The sequence below is a fragment of the Cervus elaphus genome, chromosome 15, assembly GCF_910594005.1.
Source record: "Cervus elaphus chromosome 15, mCerEla1.1, whole genome shotgun sequence".
NCBI classification, from domain to species: domain Eukaryota; kingdom Metazoa; phylum Chordata; class Mammalia; order Artiodactyla; family Cervidae; genus Cervus; species Cervus elaphus.
Genome location: NC_057829.1, coordinates 43,126,026 through 43,146,230, shown reverse-complemented (window position 1 = coordinate 43,146,230; position 20,205 = coordinate 43,126,026). Strand labels below are relative to the sequence as shown.

General features: G+C 38.3%; 1 protein-coding gene across 2 annotated transcripts in view; it reads left to right on the top strand.

The window, feature by feature from the left end:
• The window catches only part of ERCC6 (ERCC excision repair 6, chromatin remodeling factor), a 72,373-nt gene that overhangs the window by 29,269 nt on the left and 22,899 nt on the right, over positions 1-20,205 (top strand). For both annotated transcript variants that reach the window (XM_043925712.1, XM_043925713.1), the window contains exons 6-8: positions 1,410-1,538; positions 5,665-5,823; positions 12,746-12,881. In XM_043925712.1, the coding sequence (XP_043781647.1) occupies positions 1,410-1,538; positions 5,665-5,823; positions 12,746-12,881 (424 nt within the window). The remainder of the gene's footprint in view (positions 1-1,409; positions 1,539-5,664; positions 5,824-12,745; positions 12,882-20,205) is intronic.

Here is a 20,205-nt window from a genome sequence, read left to right as displayed (position 1 = left end):
TTCTCTGGAAATCAACAGCAGTGCTTATTTATAGGTTCTCCTAGTGCCCTGTGAAGTAGTTTCAGATCACCAACTAGTTCTTCCTTACTGATCACAGTTAAGCCTCAGCTAGCCCTTCTTTTCCTTACTCTGAAGCGCTGAAATTTTCACCAGGCTAGAATTAATCAGAGGACGTGCTTTTAAGGCCTTCCAGCATCTACGCACGGGGTTGCCTCTTGCCCGTGTGTTTGGCCTCTGTGCTGGTTTGGTAATTGGTGTTGGAAAACACATTCTTCACTTGGGCCGCGTGTGCAATATTATCCTCTCATGTTTTCCTCTACCTTCCCTCACACTTTCTCTGTTAGTCCTGCGTAGTCGGGGCAGATTAATGATGTCTTAAATGCGTTGCTGTTCTTATCCCCTTCCTGTGAGCTTTCTACTTGGAAGGCATTTATCTGTGTTACTGCGCTATTTCATTTCCGCCATTTTGTGAAAATCAAAGTATCAGTTGTGTGCATACTGCAAAAAGCTATCCTATTATTTTGGAAGCAACTAGAATGTGAGGCTATTGACTTTTTTTTTTTCCTCTCTTATGACACCAGTGTCCATTTTAGTTATATGGGTGCAGAATTAGTCTGACTAAATGACTGTACCTCCCCAATAGCCTTGCTGTATCACTAATACTCTCAGATCTTTAGATGTTTCTTTTGTTATACATACATGGAGTCACCCTTCTGAAATATAAATGTTCATCCTATTTTGTATCTGAAAAGCATCATATAACTAAATTTATAACTTAGATTTTATTTAGCGAACACTTTCTTTTCTCAGTTGTACAATTATCCATACTTTTATATTGTTGATGCCTGTCCCTAATTAAGTAATCAACATGTGAATCTGATACACAGTAATTTTGACCGAAAACTTGCTTTATGTTCCAAGAGGTTGTGCTGTTTTATGCTATGGCCATCATATCTTTAGCACAGAAATAGTAATTATAAATAAAATTTATTTTTTCTTACATTGTCATTTTGGAGCTATGACATTTAGTATCTATAAATTTAGTTATATTGAAATTTCCACTGAATCTTTTCTAGAATTAAGTTCATATATCTTAGGAACTAGCAGAGGAATTTTCCCTTAGGGTATGCCGGGAGAGGAGCAAGTAGTTTTGATAATGAAATGAGACCTTACAGGAATATTTCTAGAGCAGCTATAATAATTCAAATGAGAATTGAATTGAAGAGGAGGGAAAAGAGAATCTTTTTTTTTTTCTCTTGAACATCAGTGTTTTGGGTAATGATGGCAGCAGAAAGCTAAAGGACTGTTCTATTTTGTCTGTTTTTTTTTCTTTGTATTACTTTGAACTATCTATTTTAATCTGGTTTGGAACCAAAGTAATGAAAATATGGTTTTTGTTTTCCTGGCAGGAGATGGAAGAAACTGAGACTGAAGGACAAAGAGCAGAGTTTGAGGCTTGAAGATGATTCTGAGGAAAGCGATGCTGAATTTGACGAAGGTTTTAAAATGCCGGGTTTTCTGTTCAAAAAACTTTTTAAGTATGTGCCATGTGTTCCTTCCTTTACATCTGTCATCAAGCCATTGTGTACAAATTAATATTTTAGGAACTACATAGTAGTTAACCTGTGGGCCCTTAAGGTACTTGCAGCAATTTATTTTGAATACGGTTACTGTCAAATGAAATTTTAGCCACATGCTGTTCATTAAAATTAGATGATAATAAATTGACTAAAGTGTGCGTTCAGTGTGTTTATAAACTTACAAATCTATGTCTATGTGGACCTGTCTCAGCTGACTAAAAACAACACTTTAAAAGCTATTTATATCAAGTTATCTTGTTGTTGTTTTTAGCATTTTTAAGGGGCCAAACCTCTAATTTCTTAAATCAGATTAATTAAGAAGAATTGCTTATTAAAATAAATATTGCAGAGGTCTTATACTTCTGTGTTGAAAAAAAAAAAACTTTGTAGAGATTATTTTTTTGAATGTCTTGTATTATACCTAAGGGTATAATACTTTTGAGCTGACCAAATGTGTATCTAAGTATTTCCTGTAGATGTGATTCTTACATCAAAAGAGAAGATGTAGGCAAACACCTTCAGGACTGAAAAACTATGTTTTATATGTGAAGTGGCCCAGGGTTGCAGATAAATGGATACCCTGTGGTAGATGCGTGTCCATAGCCTACAAGGTCCAGTACAGTCTCCGTGATGAATGTAAATACTGAGCCAGGGTTTCAGTCTCATCCCTCCTGGGATTTACTTAACAAGGTACTTTAGGAAAGCTTCCTTGATGCATATAGGAAGTTAAAGTGTTAAGTAGCTTCTTTCTGTCTCTTGTATCATCACTTGGTAGTTGGGTGCAGGATGTAAACATCTTTCTTTGAGACAGTTGGGTTTAATCTCCTTCATAGATTCAGCTGATAGCCATGCCTGAAACTTGTGCAAGATATCTACTTAAAAAGAGCCTGCTTTTTATATTTCCTCTCAAAGAGCTTTTATTATAATTTTAACTTTTCTCTTGAGGGTGGAGGGGACAGAGGGAGTAGTTATTTTATCCCAATGAACATATAAGAAAACTGAATGCTAAAGATGTGAAATATCTTGGTTGGGTTGGCTATACTGGACAGAACTATAAAGAAGAACTGTAGGGAATCTCTATAAATTTTTGCAGATGTTTTGGAGTAGCCCGTAGAAGTGGCTGCTTTGGCTGTTGCTTTTCCCAAATGAAGATTAACTATGGAAATATAAATAGAGATAATATTTATTGGCAACTCTTTTCATCTTCTCTAAAGTGATTTCTTACTGAGAAACAGGCCAAATAGTATCTGTGTTGTACTAGCGGAAGGAATACCCAGGTTACAGATTAACTTAATGAAGACAGGATACTTCTATGTGAGTGTTAAGTGATTTGGCAAATACCCTCAAGAATGAAGTTGAATGTGCATTTTTGTCTAAATGTGGGACTTTCTAGCAAAGAAATTTCAGGGTTAATAGAACTAAACTTTACTTATTATTAAGAGTGTATCAGATTCAGTGTATTGACTGTTAGCCTTATTGTAGTTAGTGTAAATACATGTTGAAAAAAATTTTGTCTCAATTACACATTCCTTGAAAATATTTATTTTCATTTTTCATCTCTCAGAAGCAGAATTTTCAATATTTCAAATGTTACAAAACTTCTGTTTCTTTTATTCTGCTATATGAAAAAAAATGTAGCATCATTGTCAGAGTCTCCATTTTTCTTTCATGTTTAAGTTTTAGCCAGGCCAATTTAATTTTAAGCTGTAGATATATTTTTACCGTATTTACCACACTCTGTGGAATGAAATTAACAGGATATATTTGTACACAAAGGAGTCAGCAGATGCTGTTATCTATTTAAGTGCTATTTGCTGCACCATCCTGGTTAACTTTTGAAATTCTGTTTTGAAAATTGACTCAACAAATATATTGGACTCTGTGATTTAGCAATCAAGTGACAAAATTCAATCTTTTGACCTTACTTTTAGCCACACTAGTAAATGCAGTCTTAGGTTAATGTGACAGTGCCAAAATACACCAATTATCTGTGGCTCTTTTGTGGTGCTTCAGTCTCATGGGGGAAGCAGAGTATAGTAATTTTGTTACTCTTTTACAGCAGTTTGTAATAATCTTTAACTTTTCCTGAAGAGTAATTTTTATGTTTTCAAATGTTCTGAAAACTGAATTCCATAGCCTGCTTTCATTTAAAGTATGGAATTGTTTTATAGTGTTTTATTATTAAGGAAATTAAAGCAATAAAACCTGAGTCAGTTAGTGACACTGCTGGAGTCAGAGCCCAGTCCCGGCAGTGCTCATCCAGTGATGCGTGCCTACCATCCAGTGTGCTGATGCAGCCCAAGGGCCTTCAGAGAAAGAGGATCTGTTCTTCGCCATCTTTGCACAATGTCCCCAGGTGTGGTTAGGGATTTCCATGTAGTGAGGTGATTTACAAGGCTGCCTAGTGGGTGTTTTTCCTTAAGTCATTTCTTTAGTGTTAATCAACTTCTTATACACACAACCGTATGTTGTTTGGATGACCTTGGAAATTGTATCTGTAGATGAGGAGACATTGAGCACACTCTCTGCCTCTCATGGGTCACCTAGAATCCGGATGCCCTAACTCCCCCTGGATACCATGCTGGTCACCCTTTGGTACTCCTTTCATTGTTTCTTGATTGTCCCTCTCTAGGTTCTTTCAGTTGATTGGCCCCAAACAGAGAGGGATCGGAGCCGTGTTGGGTGGAGACAGTGTCATGTAGTGGGAAAGCTTTGGAATGACCTCTGGGAGATTTTGGCCCCTGTTCTTCCCAGAGGAGTTGGCCCCCTAGTTTTGTACCTCAGTAAAAGGAGGCTGGTTGACTGGAATTTAGTGGATTGTGAACGTACATCAGTTTTTTGGGGAACTTTTTGGACTACATTTTTTTCCACAGCTGATTTTCAAAATACTGGGGGAAAGTTAACGATGACATACTTACTGAGAGAAGAGTAAAACTAGTTTCACAGAGACTGAAATCCGTGAGATTTTAGGTAGAGATACCATGTACCAAAGAGTAAACATTTGGGGAGTAAAACAACAAAATCGCCTTCTTTTGGAGTAGCCATCTCACTATCCTTGGTATTTTCTTTGGGAGGGAAAAAAAAATCTTTAGCTTTCATTGTCTTTTAGGTGCTTTTTCCTTTAGATTTTTAAACTTGGCATATAATCTTCATGCCATTCCGTAGTGTTAAATATTTCTTTCATTCTCAGAAATGCGTTTTGCTTTTTTCCTTTTTAAACTTCACTTTTAGATTATTGCATTAAACATACCATTGATGGGAAAGGGCAAATACCAACCCTCTCTTCTTTTTAGGGGGAAGTGTATTATTTCTATTTGACCTTTACTTATTTAAAATCAAGCTTAAAATTTATTTAAAATTTTAATAGCACTGACCTTTGTATCTATGATAAAGTCACTGAATCAAGTTCTACTTTAAAATATTAAAATACCTTTTGTGTTTTTGAGCCTTTAAACTGTTTTTGGTTTTTTTTTGCCTCTGCTAGTAATATGACAGACTCATCTGTTATGTACTAATTTTGTGATTAGCCCTATTCTTTAGACTTGTTTATGGCCTTAAAATTTAATTTTTCCTATAAAAAGATAATATGATTACCAAGTGACTTTTCAACAGTATATACTGTAAATTGTAGTCTTCTTTGTCTTGCTTTTTTATGCTGTTCAGATTGGAAAAGTAAATGTTAATGCATCTTTTCATAGAAAAATTATCAGAACTTTATATAACTAAAAAACATTGTGAGTTTTTTTTCAGGAAGATATTGAATAAAAGATAATAAGTTTATGCTTGTTTACCAGGCTATTTCTAATGTTGAAAAAGAAATGAAATAGTCCCTAATTACCCTATCTATCAGTTTAATTAGAAATGTGTTAATGTTCTGTAAAGAAAAATGTGTGATTTTATGCCTTAGGTAATCAAAAATGTATGACCTTATAAATATAATACTCATGTAAAACACACATCCGGCATGTTTCTCTGACTGGTACTAGAACCTCGCTAAATGATTAATTCATGAGTACTTTCTGTTATGATCTGTATTACCCACCATTTGCCATTTTCTTTTTCTTGTTGGTGTTTGTTGTTGTAGGTACCAGCAGACAGGTGTTAGGTGGCTGTGGGAATTGCACTGCCAGCAGGCAGGAGGGATTCTGGGAGACGAAATGGGATTGGGCAAGACCATCCAGATAATTGCCTTCTTGGCAGGTCTGAGCTACAGCAAGATCAGGACTCGTGGTTCAAATTACAGGCAAGTGCTCCTCTGCAGACTGTCAGTCTGTGGAGCTCAATTAATATTTCATCAGATGTATTGCTGTGGAGGACGGTCTTGTGAATTATTGATGACATTTCAATTACAATATTCCTTTAATTCTTTTAGTGGGGGACATCAAAGGAAAATTTTTACGAGACAATGGAGCTGTAGGGCAGGAGAAATTAAACATGTAACACTTTTAATGAATTCCAGGCATTGATGCTTCATTTTGCAGATGAGCCCCACTAGATATTTTGGGTCAATACAGTGTCTAAGGTTAGCTTCTACAAATGGATTGTTTACAAACTCAATTATGTTAATATCAATAGTTTACACAATATGGAATTTTAAATTAGATGTAATACCTTTAGTTCCATTTATTAAATTTTACATTAAAATATTTGTTCTGGCAGGAGACCAGGTGAGCATTACAGTAAGTACAAAGTCTATTCATGGGGAAAGTTGAATCTTTGGAGGATTTCTTTTGTAATCATTACACGTGATAGCATTTGTAGATAGTGCTTTTTTTTTTTTTAATGACATTACATGCTTGTCTGCTCACTATGCTTTCTCCCTACTCTCCCAGTCTTTAAGAACTTTATATAAATTTGAAAGTCAAAGTCTAAATGATAGAAATATAAAATGATAGAAAACTATTTTTTGGTTGTAATCTTTATTTTCTTTAGGAATTCAAATTATTAAAACTTTAATCTTCTGAAAGAATAAACATTTAAGCTATGCTTGTTCTTTGTGGTAGGACTGAAATAGTTTATCTTGAAATTCAATGAGCATTTCCATATTTAAGCTATAAGTTGACTTTTTATGTAAATCAGTAATGGTAGATGAATTATGTAAATCAATTAGTGCTAGATTAATTATGTGGAATATTTAATTTTAAACCCAGATAATCCAGCAGCTCCTTGGATTCTAACAGGCTTTACCTAATGAGTAACAGCAAGATATTTACCAGACACTTACGTCGTAGAAACCCCAGGCAGTCACAGGATGTGATTTGACGACCCCTTTAAAAGAGTGTTAGTGTGCCTGAAGTCAGCCACAGCAGAAAAGTGACTGTTTACACTCTGGTTCATCAACAGAGAAATGTTTAGTGGAATGTTGTGTGTGTTGTGGATTAAGTTACTTCAGTCGTGTCCAATTCTTTGTGATCCTATGGACTGTAGCCCGCTAGGCTCCTCTGTCCATGGGATTCTCCAGGCAAGATTATTGGAGTGGGTCAAATACAAACCATAACGTGTTAAGTAAAGAACTTTTTATTTTAATCTTCAGAGTTTTTTGCTTTGTTTTTATTCCTTACTCTTCTCATTAATTTAGCAGATCAGCACATCCCATGAGCAGTACTTAAAGTTTTAGGATATTTTAGAAATACTTACACAGTTGTAGGAAGGGAAAAATATATTGGGAGATTTTTAAATATTAAATGTTTTGTTGTTACTACAATAAAGTGTTGAAGCAGAGTTTTTTTCTTCCAATACTGAAATTCTACTACATTTCATGTGAAAACATTCCATCCCAATGGAAAAGTCAAAGTTGAAAATGGGCATTTAGTGTTTTCTTACCTAGGTATATCATTAATTTACCATTTGTAAAGTGCTTTCTCTGTTCTAAACAAGCTGTTTGGTTGGCTTGCCTCTGCATTTCTCGTTTGTTTTGGTTTGGTTTTGATAACTAGAATGCCCCAAGCTGCCCTAGATAGTTTCTAAGACTATCTTTCTTTCCTTAAATGATTTCTGGGATTTTCTTATTTCCCATCTCTTTTCTTCCCTTCTTTTCCTATTATCATGAAACTTGTGTGGGGTCTAATACGCTGGGCCTGGGAAACCTAAAATCATCCCTGCAGTGTAGTTTTGATCGAAAAATTAAAACATGTTCTCTTGAGTGGTGACAATCCAACTAGGAGTGAACTGTGGGCTAATAATGAGCAGCAGCTGTAATCAATTAACTATCAATGTGCATCTCCTTTTTTCCATAATGAAATAGTGTGGCATGTTGGATTATAGCCCAGATCATCTTTGTTAAGATAGTATTGGTAGAAGTGGCTTCCCAGAATGCAGTTATATATCAGCCAAACGACTGGTCTCTGTGAATAGAGGTGTTCAGAGGAGCTTGGTCTCTTCTCTGTGCCTGTACCAGGGCAAACTGTAACATTTTTCTCACAATTTTATAGCATGTCCTTCTCTGAAATTAGGTGAACTTGGAGTCTTCCTCTAGGTTTATGTCCTAAAGAGAAATAGTTGGGTGTATAGTCAAACCAAGTTCTGCATGAGCCAGCATTGCTTCATGGGCTGTGTAAATTTCCTCTGAACTCTTGCAAGCTGTAGATTTCGGGGCTTTTATTTGAATGGTCTTAGTATTGTAATTTTAAGGTCAATGATCCTGAAACCATGGATGTCTCTGGGGTACCAAGAAGGAACTTAATGGTAAAAAGAAGTTTTTTATTTTTGTTTCTTAAATGTGTTTTATATGTAATGTCTTTTAAAAAGAAGGAAAAGCATACTTACATGTGGTTAATAAAAATCTATACTGGTTGTTTTCCCAGTTCCTAATGTATACACTACATACTTTTCTCTTTGCCATTCATATTATAATGAGAGGCCCCTGAACTTTATGATGGAGAAGAAATAAATGGTTAACCTTTCAAACTTCAGTTAATACTGTGAAGTCTTGGATATCACTTAGGAAATTCCTAATTACAAATAAATGGCCTGAAAAAGTTAGTAAACTTTCAAAGGTAAATATTTTTACTTTGTAATACCTGATAAGTTCAAGGCTATCAGTGGCAGATTTCTATCCTGCAGGTTGAAATATTTGACCACGGAGGTATTGTCTTGTAAACTTATTAGGAAATCAATGATAATCAAAGATGAAAGAAACTGTAGCCAGTTTGGTAATTGGTACTTAATTGCTCTAGTACATTTAGCCCTTTCTTAAGATCATCTCACTGGTATTGAGGATTGGAGAAGGGTGGTACAGTTGATGTGACTGTTAATGGATGTGATTGCCCCTTCTGTGGTTCCGGAGCAGTCTAGGTCTGCTCCTGGATTCCCACTCTGTGTGAAAACCTCCATAGTTTCCTAAGAGAATGGTAGAAATTGAAGGGCATAATAATGCTAGACAGATGTTAAGCCAGAGTAAAATGTTGGCCTTAAATAATATTGTAGCAGTTGACAGCGACCATGTTATAAAAGGAGTATGACCTTTTATATGACCTCAAAATGCTGTATGACCTGCAAAAAACATATGTATGTATTTATGCTTATTTGAAAGTGAGTTTGTTTTTAAATATTTTAGACAGTATGTGCATATTGATAGCTCTCTAATTGCTCTTGGAGAATATAAGAAGTTGCTGTGTTTAATCCTTTTAGGGAGTATTGTCACAGAAGGGGCCAGGGCTGAGCTGTACTCTTCCCAAGGAGTTTGAGGGGACCTGCCCTTGGGGGGATGCTGAGACATTGCTGGGAATTCTTCAGGAGCTGTTAGCTCCTGGCTTCTTGTGATCTGAGCCCATTCTCTGGAGCAGAGGGGCAGGGGCAACTAGCTGAAGGTTGGGAGGATTTAGAAATGGGTGGCGGTATTTTGTTACATTGGAGTAAAAGGGTCAGCCTTATTTAGGTTGTAGCTTGTTTTTCTACAGAATTACAGAGTATTTTTCAGTTGTGCAGATAATTTTTACTATTTCCAGTGCTGTGTGGTTTAGTTTACAAAAAAAAATTTTAAGTTTGAGAATCATTTATTGAACTGTAGCAAAAAAAAAAAATGTCAACCATGATCTCCAACTCAAAAATAATCTTTTAATGTTTCAATATAATTTTCTTTCAACCTTTTAAAAGAAGTTTTCATTAAAAAAGTCAATATTCTTTCATTGCCTTCTGTGATCTAGACATTGAGATCATTTAAAGAAGAAGCTACCCCTGTACTGTGAAGGAGCTTAGAAAGGATGTCCTGCACACACATGCATGTGCGCACACACACAGACACACAGACACACACACACACACACACAAAGGGTGATATATATTATGGCAGGGTTAATGTGGAGTCCTAACTAGTGTAGATGCACCAAGGAAGGGTCCTTAACCTACCTGGAGAGAAAGGGACAGGAAGGGAGGAAGTTGAGGGCTGAAGGGCAGGTTGAGGGTGGTTGGAATAAGAGGGAAAGAAGGGACAAGGTGAAGGCTGAGAGGTCAGAGGAGTCTACACTTGGTAAGAAAAGAGTGCTGGCAGGGAGGGGTGCTGAACTGTGAGGGGCCGGTCAGGATGAGGGGTCTGGAGAGAGGTGATGCTGAAGAGGTGGCCCGAGGTCAGATCCTCGTGGTCTCATACAGCAGGGTGAGGTGTTTGGACTGTCTCAAGAGTAAGGGAGAAACATGAACAGGCTCTTAAGCAAAGGGATGAGGCATTCTGATTGTGCTTTCTTAAAAAGGTGGTGCTAGAAAGTGCAGTATCCTGGGTAAGAGATGATAGTGGCCAGAAGGGGAGTGTTAACAGTGGAGAGACAGAGTGATCCAGAGAGGAAGTGTATGTGATATGAACTCTGTATCGGTTGGATGCGGTGAAGAATAGGAGTGGGCAGAGGCCTGGGTTTCCACTGAGGGTTCCTGGAGAATGGGTGACAGTTCTTTCCATTGGATTAGGAAACCTCGGAGGGGGGACAGTTTGGGGGAGGATGACGTGTGGTACTGTGGGGACATCTGAGTGGACAGCCAGTGGACATCCAGGCAAATGGTACTTTGGAGCTCAGAAAAGAGACTGGAGCTGGAGACCTAGATTCACATTACCAGTGTGAACAGAGTGATTGAAACTGAGGGTTAGTGAGATGGTAGCATGGGGAAAGTGTGTGCAGTGGATAGCTTCAGATAGTCAGCATCCTTGTGGGCATAAATAGGCAGGGGACAGAGCATGACAGTTTAAAAATCGCCAGTGACTGCTGCAGAGTAAGAGGTAGGCGATGTAGGCTCCAGTGTCCTCTGTCAGTCTCGGCTCCTGGTTGCCTCTGGTGGCTGAGTGTGAGTCTGGTGTTGAAGAGATTCCCATAGCCAGTTTGACTTTGGCGGGTTTCATGTTCTGCGCCGACTGACACCCGTCTCTCAGCAGGACTGAAGGTGGAGTAGTAGAAGCGTTGATGTGGTGGGGCTCTGGGCTCAGACATGGTTCCATGTGGACATGTAGGAAAGCGGGCAGAAGGGTACTGGTTCAGGCAGGTGTCTGTGGTGTCGTATGGATCAGGATATTTTGACTGCCAGTAAAAAAAATCCTGACTTCCGTTTGGGTTAAATGTTTACATAACATGTGATACATCTAGGAACCTACCAAGGAGGTAGATTGTAGACACAGCGTGATCAGAAGCAGCCCAGTGGTCTCCTCGGGGGCCCAGGTTTTCCTGAGGCCAATTCTTTTTGTGGTCATAAGATCTCTCTGCACAGTAACTCAACCGCCAGTGGCTGCTGGGCTCTTCTTTCCTTGTTCACATGCAGCAGGAGAGACCGAGAGATGACACTATTCCTGACCTAGAGCATAAGTGCTTCCTTACCATGAGCCAGCCAGTCTTCCCAGGCCCCTCAGTGGACTGGTGAGCATCTCTAGGGGAATGCTGTGTGCTAACAGGCCGCAGATGAACTGTTTCCGGCGCCTTCCCTCTTTGCCGTAACCAGACAGTGGTCAGAGTCCCATCAAGTACATGTCTGGGAAGGAAGAGGGGACACCTGCACACAGTTGTTCTGTCCGGAAGGAAAAGGGGGAGAGATGGATGTTGACACAGTGGCCATGACCAGTTTTCTGGCTCCCTGTGTGTAAATGAATTGGAATGATTCCATACATTATGTGGTTTTTAGAAAGACCTCGAAACATTTCCCAGGTGTTACATATTCTTCAAAGACGATTTTAATGGTTATATGATATATTCTGTCTTAACAAATCCTAATAGTATTTACTATATACTGTTCTAAGCACTTTATAGTTATTGATTTAAACTTCATATAACTGGCTGTTGTTCCCATTTTAAGATGAGAAACTGAAGTTCCATTAGTGTGTGCAGAGCTGGGGTTCAGACCTAGGCAGTGCTCCTAGCTACTTGCCTGTGCAGTAGTAAAGAAATAGGATGGTTTATTTAGCCTGTCTCTTATTTACAGATGTTCAGGTAGCGCCCACTTTTTCTGCAGTACAGAGAATGCTACAGTGTGTATCTTGGTACACGAATGTTTGTCTTGGGATTGTTTGGTCAACACGCGGCTGTTGTTAAGGCTCTTGCTATGTAACGCTCAGCTGCTTTCCACGAAAACTGTGACGCTTGAACTCCGTTGACTGGGGCTTTCTGGGAGAAATGGTCACTGGTGCTCACCCACTGGTTTTGTATCACATGGAGAAGTGATGTAGTGCAAAAGTAGGCTGCAGCTTTCAGAAGACTGACTTGAGGTGTTACTCCATCTCCTGGTAACCGTGGCACCTTGGGCACACCAACCTTCAGCAGCCTGGACACTGCAGGATTCTTATCCTGCTGGCCTCCCAGGGCTGTGAGACTCAGTGAAATCCTGTGGATGAAAACTATAAAGCTTCAAACTGATTGAATATGTTCTTATGTTCACCTAGGTTGATATATACCATATATGCCTTCACTAATCTGAAATAGAAGAAGAGAGAAAAATTTCCTTGTTAGGTAGTTTTTGTTTGATTTACTTTACTGTAGATGATATTTTTAACATATTAGCTGGTGGTTCCTGTTAATACATGCATCCACTCATTGATGAATGGGTTGTAGGGATTTCACTAGGTGGATTTATCCTCAGTAGGATTTTCTTTTTCGAGCTGTAAAGTTTTGTTTGTTTCTTTTTTCATGTTTTGGCAGTTAATCATCCGTATACTATCATTCATGGTTGTCTTTTCCTCTTGGACATTTTGGGTGCAGGTTCGAGGGGTTGGGTCCGACCATAATTGTCTGTCCAACAACGGTGATGCATCAGTGGGTGAAGGAATTTCACGCGTGGTGGCCTCCATTCAGAGTGGCAATTCTGCACGAAACGGGGTCCTTTACCCACAAAAAGGTAACATTACAATACTTCAATACCTTTTTGCTTGTTTTTGTTTTAAAACCTTCCATTTTACATGATTGTTTTTGCTTTGATCCATTTATCTCTCAGATGTATGTTCTGATATTTCTTTCATGCATTTAATGTTCGATTCAATTTAGAACTCTGTATTTTCAGAACAGTTATGAATGTAGGCTTTATCATTCTAACAGCCCATGGTGATGATAAGACATGTTCTTGTCCAGTGAAACACAAGCCTGATACCCTGAGTGGGACCAGAAATCAAGGGCCTTATGCAATAGTTAACTGGCTGGATTTGAGGCATTACTGGCTTTAAACAGTTTTAGGAAAGTAGGTACAAAATGTAATTAGTATTTTAATCAGTAAAGGCATTTGTTAACATGCGTTTAAAATGTGTTTTTAATGAGCAAAAGAACAGCCTGCCATTTTGAGATTTTCGTTATTTGTATTATTGCCTTTTAGTTAATTAAGTTGCTTTTTGTTGTCTGAATCCTTGATTGCCATTTAAGTATAATCACTGTTCTTTGAAGGTGGCATTTCTTCATTTACTTGTTGTTTTAGCCACATCATCAAAAAGGAAGTTTATCATCTGTTCTTCTATGGGTAGCGTAGATAGCTTGTATTATGCTTTTTTAATTCTTATTTCTGTCTATCATCTAGACTGTAAGTTCTGCAGAGTGGAGACTATGTCTTCATCATTTTTGCATCCCAAGTGCCCCTATAGCTGAATAGATGATAATTACACATTTTCACTGGGGTTTGCAGTAGAGTACATTACTCTGTAGATGAGCAGTGGCAGTTTGTTATGAGTTCTTCTCTGCTGATTTTCATAGCTCTTGAGTGAGGTCTTCATGCCCTAATGAAAGCAGTGCCAGCTGAGAGGGCTGGTGAATGTTTGCCTTGCTGAGTTAAGTACATGTGAGCCACTAAGCTCTAATGTCTTTGTAATTCTGCCAAGACCCCCTTTCCTCCAAATTCCCATTTGTTCATGATCATGAGTAAGCAGAACTTTTGATAGAAGTGAAACAGGAGTATCTATAATTTGGTAGCTCAGGTTTGGTGAGGTGGAATCTTGCTTTTACTAGCTGTTGTTGAAACCAGCTGACTTTGCCCTGAATTTTAAACGATAAATGGAAAACAAGTGAGTTGAAATAATTAATGAAGTGAGGTAAACGCTGCAGTTTTTAAAAAGTGTTTTTTTAGCAGTGTTTTTTTTATTTTATGAAAATAAGTTTCAATCATTTTTCTAGTCAAGCTAAATTGTAACTATCTTGTTATCACCCTTGTAAAATATTTTTGATTCCTTTTTTCACTTCTTTGTCTTTTGACATTTCTTAATGCTTTGTATTGCAGAATCCTGTACTAGAATTCATTAGTTGATGGCATATCTTTAAAAAGCACATTTTTCACAGGTTCCTCTTTATCCTTTTATGTTCTTCTGTGCCTTTTCTGTTACACCTTCACCATATCATGGCCTGCTTGTATTTCCTCTGTTAGCCTGAAAAGCAGCCTTCACGCAAACGAAATACATTGACTAATGAATGGAAATAGAATTGACGTTGGTCAGTGCCTCTGTTGACGAGTCTTGCTTCCTTAACTTGCTTGGAGGGCAAACAAAACCTTAAAGAACAGATTATTCACTTTTTTTTTTCAACAGTGATCTGCATCTTCTGAGATGTCTGGTTATGCACAGATATGTGCATACATATAATTGTTCATAGTTTTTCTAGTACGTAATGGTTTACTGAGGACTTTAATTTGAAAGTTTCTTACTTAAGTTTTGAGGAAAAGTAAGAAGGCTTATGTTTTTACCCTGACCCTTAACTCTTTGTACAGTTCCTTTTCTGTTATAAAGTATCTCATATCTCTAAAGATGTAAGCTGTTATGCAAAAGATTGAAAAGGTGGTCTTCTGTATCTTTCAAACCATACTATCTACTTAGAAACACTGTTTATTATTAATATTAGTATCAGCTTATTACTTGTGATGATAGCATATTGAAAATGTGTTAATTCCTCTGCACAGGCCTTGTTTTCATTTCTGGAAACAAAATTCCTATTTCTGAACATTTCTGAGATCAGAACTCTGGCTTCTGGATTAAAACACTGAGTAGCATCTGATCCCTCTGCTTCTTCCTTTTGTATTTGTTTTGTGTGTACAGATGCTTGTTACCACCCATGCACACTTGTTGGCTTACAGGTGTATGTTAAATTGCAACAGAGTTTACTTTTCTTAATCACACTTCAAATATCCTGCAAGTGCTGTTCTGTCCTCTAAGCCAACATTTGCTGTCTAACTTCCTTTCCATCCTGTAGGCTGAAATTTATCTTTTCCATGGGGAAGCATGGCTGTCCTGTCTAAATAAAATGGCAGCACTCTGGGATAGGGACATTCAGTGCTGGAGAAAATAGGGAAGGGAAGAGAATTTCTCTTTGGGAAGCTTAACAGTGTAATAATGCCAGAATTATTATTCATATTCAGTAGATTATTCTTATTTTTCTAAAGATTTGTTGTAACTGGCAGATATTAAACTTTGAAAATTTTTAAAGTTTTTCATTTAGAGAATACATATCAAATGATCAAACAATTTCTAATGGAACTTATTTATCATTTTTCTTCCCTAAATTGCCTTTTAGCTTCCCACCTCTCTCATTATGTGATCCTATATTATCTTTGTTAATATTCTCTTTGGTTGACAGCATAATTTTGAGTTATGAAATGCATACTCAGCAACCATGCAAAAAAATATGTGGCCAATATTTTCAAATGATCAAATCAGATAAGAACATTTTCAGGCTCTGAATCTCCTTTAATGGTCAGTTGAAATCTCATTTACTAGGAATCTAGGATTTTCCTTTTCTCATTATGTTTTATGATCCCTTTTTCTAATGGAGAGAAACTTGATACATAAGTTGATTAATCTTTATTTGTTGAATAACTGTAAATACAATATCGTAGGTATGTGATGTTACTTGGGTTGCCAAAAATGGATATGATGTTTCTAACTGGCCTTGGAAAACTAACCATTTTCTTGGGGAAAGAAAATACATGAAAAGATAATAAAAGAAGACAGTTTTATAATACTTATCTCATAACTCACAGCAGGTAGTGGCATCTTTAGCACTATGTTGTAAAGTTTGTTTAATTATTAAGGACCCTTTTTTCAATTTGTTGGAAGTTGTCTAGTGAGAAATGTCTTGCTTATATTCTGAAAAGTTGTCACTTTAAAGCTCTCTCACCTTTCTCTGCTTTGTAGGCCATGGTAATACTGTGGAATAGTTTTGATATTAATAATTCAAAGAGATTCATCATTTTGATCCATTCATGATATTTAGAGCCATAGGATTAGGAAATGGAGTAGTGACATAAAGGTTTAAAGGCATAGATTTTATAATGACCAGGCCAGGGCTTGAATCTTGGATCTGCCATTTTATAGCTTTGTGACCTGGGGCAAGTTGCTCAGCTTCTCTGAGCCTTGTTTGAACTCTTGAAAATGGGTATTTTTTTTTTTTTAGTAATTTTTTGAGAATTTGTTGGGTTCATATGGGTGCACAATAAACTTAGCTCCCCAGCATATAATGTTTACTCAGGTAATTCCTACTATTGAAAACAAAGAATATGGTAGGCCTCTTCATCTCAGTACTTGAGAAAAGACATTTGATGTTTCTGATTGATTCAATGTAATTATACTTGAGATAGAAACTTCACACTCGCTTTATAAAAAATATTCACAATCCTTCCCATGTAGACCTTTTCCACCTTGTGTCTAGGTACATTGGCTCCAAATGGATACAGTGAAATAGAATGTTAAAATTCTTTTTTGGGAAAGGCAGGGTGTGACCAGAGAACAGACCACACCAGGATGCAGCCATCTGGCACGACTGCCATCACATGTTCTTTAAAAAGGCCCGTTTTCTGAAACGCTAGCATGAAAAGACTTGGCTTTTTAAAAAGCTGGGAGTCAAGAAAAAACATAACAAAAGTAGAAAAGGACCACATGGTCCCTCAAGCATCCTAACTATTTCAGATCCACTCCAAGTACACAAATTATAACACAGAGTGATGTTAGCTCCTATTAACTTTCAAGACGGCATATACACCTGATACAAGACATGATAGATGCTACGCTTGTTCTGTAAGGGATATTGTAAAATTATGTTGCCGGGGCCCTTTTTTTCTTCATTGTCAGCACAAATCCTTGTTTATTAAAGATTTAGCTTGAAGGAAATTTTAATTAATTACAGGTGCAGTAAATTCTGCCTGGGAAGCTGCCGGGCTGTGTTTCCTGTGAATGGCCTTCATGTGCCTGTGCTCCTCTCGGCGCTCCCCGCTGCCTGACAGTGTGATTTATGGCTGTTGTTTTCCACCAGTCCACTGTTTGCCCTCTAGGAGGGATTGGTCTCTTGAGCCCCCATAATAACAGCAGCACTTTCACAGACATCTTTTAATGACAACAGCACTGCATTCAGTAAGTCAGGCTAATTGCAGATGTACCCTATTAATTGCAAAAACTCGGAGAGGTTACATATTTTACAAGCTTTTAATTTGGAAACCGCCCGAGATGATTTGTCTTAAGTGTTTGGATAGAGACCTCCATAATATTCAACAATTCACCGTTATTGAAACTCTGGTCTAGGCAGCTACAGAATTCTAAGATGGAATCAGGTGAAAACAAATAGTCTTAGATGTGCTTTTACCCAGTGGCTGGTAAGTGGAGGTTATATTTTCAATGCAGACGTTCAGCAAATTTCTTACTCTTTTTATAAAAGCATCTTTGATTCTTACTCATCATCATACATCTTTCTGAATATGGTAGAAAATTTGTATTTCCATAGCTATAGCTTAAATCTCAGAATTTTCCAAATAAACTTCAGTTCTTAGACATGCCCATGAAGCTAAGCATCACTCTGGTGGTGCGTAACTGGGAGGTTTGGCATCCCATTTGTTTAAGTGTGGTAGAGGGGTGTCCAGAATCCAGTTCAGGGTGGTGTTGCTTGGAGTGTAGTGGAATGAAGGTGGTGAGTTGGTGAATTCAGCAGCTAGGAGTTCCAAGGTCATGAACAAGTGGACCCACATGGGCAGGGTTTGGCTGTGATGCAGTGGACACTTTACAAAAGTGAGTGGTAATTTCACTTCTGTATTTCAGGCCCCAAACAGTTGTTGTTTCCCATTTCTCTCTGTGCACACAGCCCCACGCCTGGAACTCAGGGTGCAGGACGTGGCCATGTGTCCATTCGCTGTTGTCCCTCACCCCGCCTGCTCCATGATTTCTAGCAGCCACTGCTCTCCCGGGAGGAGGGGGAGATGGGGATAGAGTTGCGATGGCTGCCTGCTCAGAATTCCAGTGGAAAATTAAGGTGCAGAGGAGCTGTTACAATCACCTCTGGCTTCTGAAAATCTCAGCACTGGTGGGATGAGTGCAAGGTGGAGCAGTGTATCTCTGGACAGCTTGCGTGTCTTCGCTGGACACTGACTGCCGTGGTGGGACCCGAGGCCATGGATAGCATTGTGGTCAGGGAGAAGTGGGTGGAGTCGAGGCAGTGCATTCATCATAAGGTACCAAAAAAAGTAGTCAGGAAATGGCTCCCTCTGTGCAGTTTTGTGCAGGCGCTGAAGCTCGTGAATAGGGAGAAGGTGCAGCGGTGTCGTGTTAATGATATAGCTCTCACTTGACGAACCTTTACCGGCGCCAGGTATCACAGCTCTTACCTCTGAAGGTTCAGGTGAGCCCTGAGGTGTGTGTGATGTAAGACAGTTTCTCTCTCTTTTCCTCATTCAAAATTTTCTTGGTCAGTGTTACACCCTTTATATTCTATTGAATTAAAATATTCTAATTCTTGTTTATTAAGATAATATTTTTGAAGACGTTGAGTTTATAAAATTTATATGATTATGATTATATGAATGATTGTGTTAGTTTTCCTAATATTTAGTGATTCTACTCCTGTGATGCCTTATTCACTTAATATAGTGCTAAATTTTTATTTATAAAGCAATGGATCTCTACTGAGGGGTACATGTGAGTATATTGCTTCTGTCAGGTTTGAAAACAGGGTTTTGCTAGTCTTCTTGTTCTGTATTTTGGAGCCATTTAAATCGCAGAATTGATACCTACTTCACTCATAAAACCCTTGGGTCTAGTAGACTTCTGGTGGGAAAAGTTTAACATTGTTTTCAAGTCCTTAAGAACGGGTCTGATTGGTTTGTCTCATTTTTCTTGGGTCCATTTTGGTAATTTATTTATTTTTAGTAAGCGTCCTCTGTCAGGTTTCAGATGGCATTAAGTTGCACACTGCATTGGCTGATATTTTGTGTTCACTGCCTCTGTGGTGACTCTTAACATTTCTCATGTTGCCATGTTAGTCTTTTCTTCAGGCTGACTTTACCGAGGTCTCTCTCTTTTGGGGTCTTTTCGAAGAGCTGTTTACATTTTTTCTTTATCAGTTCTACAAAGTTTTGTCCTTAAGCTTCACTAGTTCTTGGTTTTATCTTCCTGTCTCACTGTCCCTTTTCCACCCCTTGCTGTGGCTGCTTGGTTTGATTTCAGCCTCAGTGGGGTGTGAGGAACAAGGCCCTTTATGTGGGCTGAGGCTCTGCTGAGAGTTGTCAGAAGGAGCTCACTGATGGCAAGCCTCAGATCCTTTGGATCCTGACTTTTAAACTTTCAGTTGCCTTTAGGCTTCCTCTCCCTTCTAATGTTGAATTCTAAGAAGCGGGGCCGTGTCCCACAGGTTTTTGTTTGCATTTCCTTGGTATATCTTTGATGGTTCCCATGTACTTAATTCTCAGTGCCAGTCTAGGTTTTGGCCACACTCTCCTAGTGAAAATGTCACTGCTGTCAGCCCACTGTCACATAGCAACCCCAAAATATATGTTAGGTCTGAAGTTTAGTTTTTTAAGTTTAGTTGCTCAGTCATGTCTGACTCTTTGCGACCCCATGGACTGTAGCCCACCAGGCTCCTCTGTCCATAGGATTTTTCCAGGCAAGAGTACTGGAGTGGGTTGCCATTTCCTTCTGCAGTTAGGTCTGAAACCACCTGTCTATTTCCTGTTCCTTTCTTTCCCTGACAGTGGTTTGATAGTCCTACAATCTGTTTCTTTTCAGATATTTATGCCAAAGACACACGACTAAACTACCATTATTAGGACTTCCCAGTGTTAAAGAATCTGTGTGTCATGTAGGAGACCCCAGTTCTATCCCTGGGTTGGGAAGATTTCCTGGAAAAGGAATGGCAAGCCACTCCAGTACTCTTGCTTGGGAAATCCTGTGGATGGAGGATCCTGATGGACTGCAGTCCATGGGGTCACAAAGAGTTGG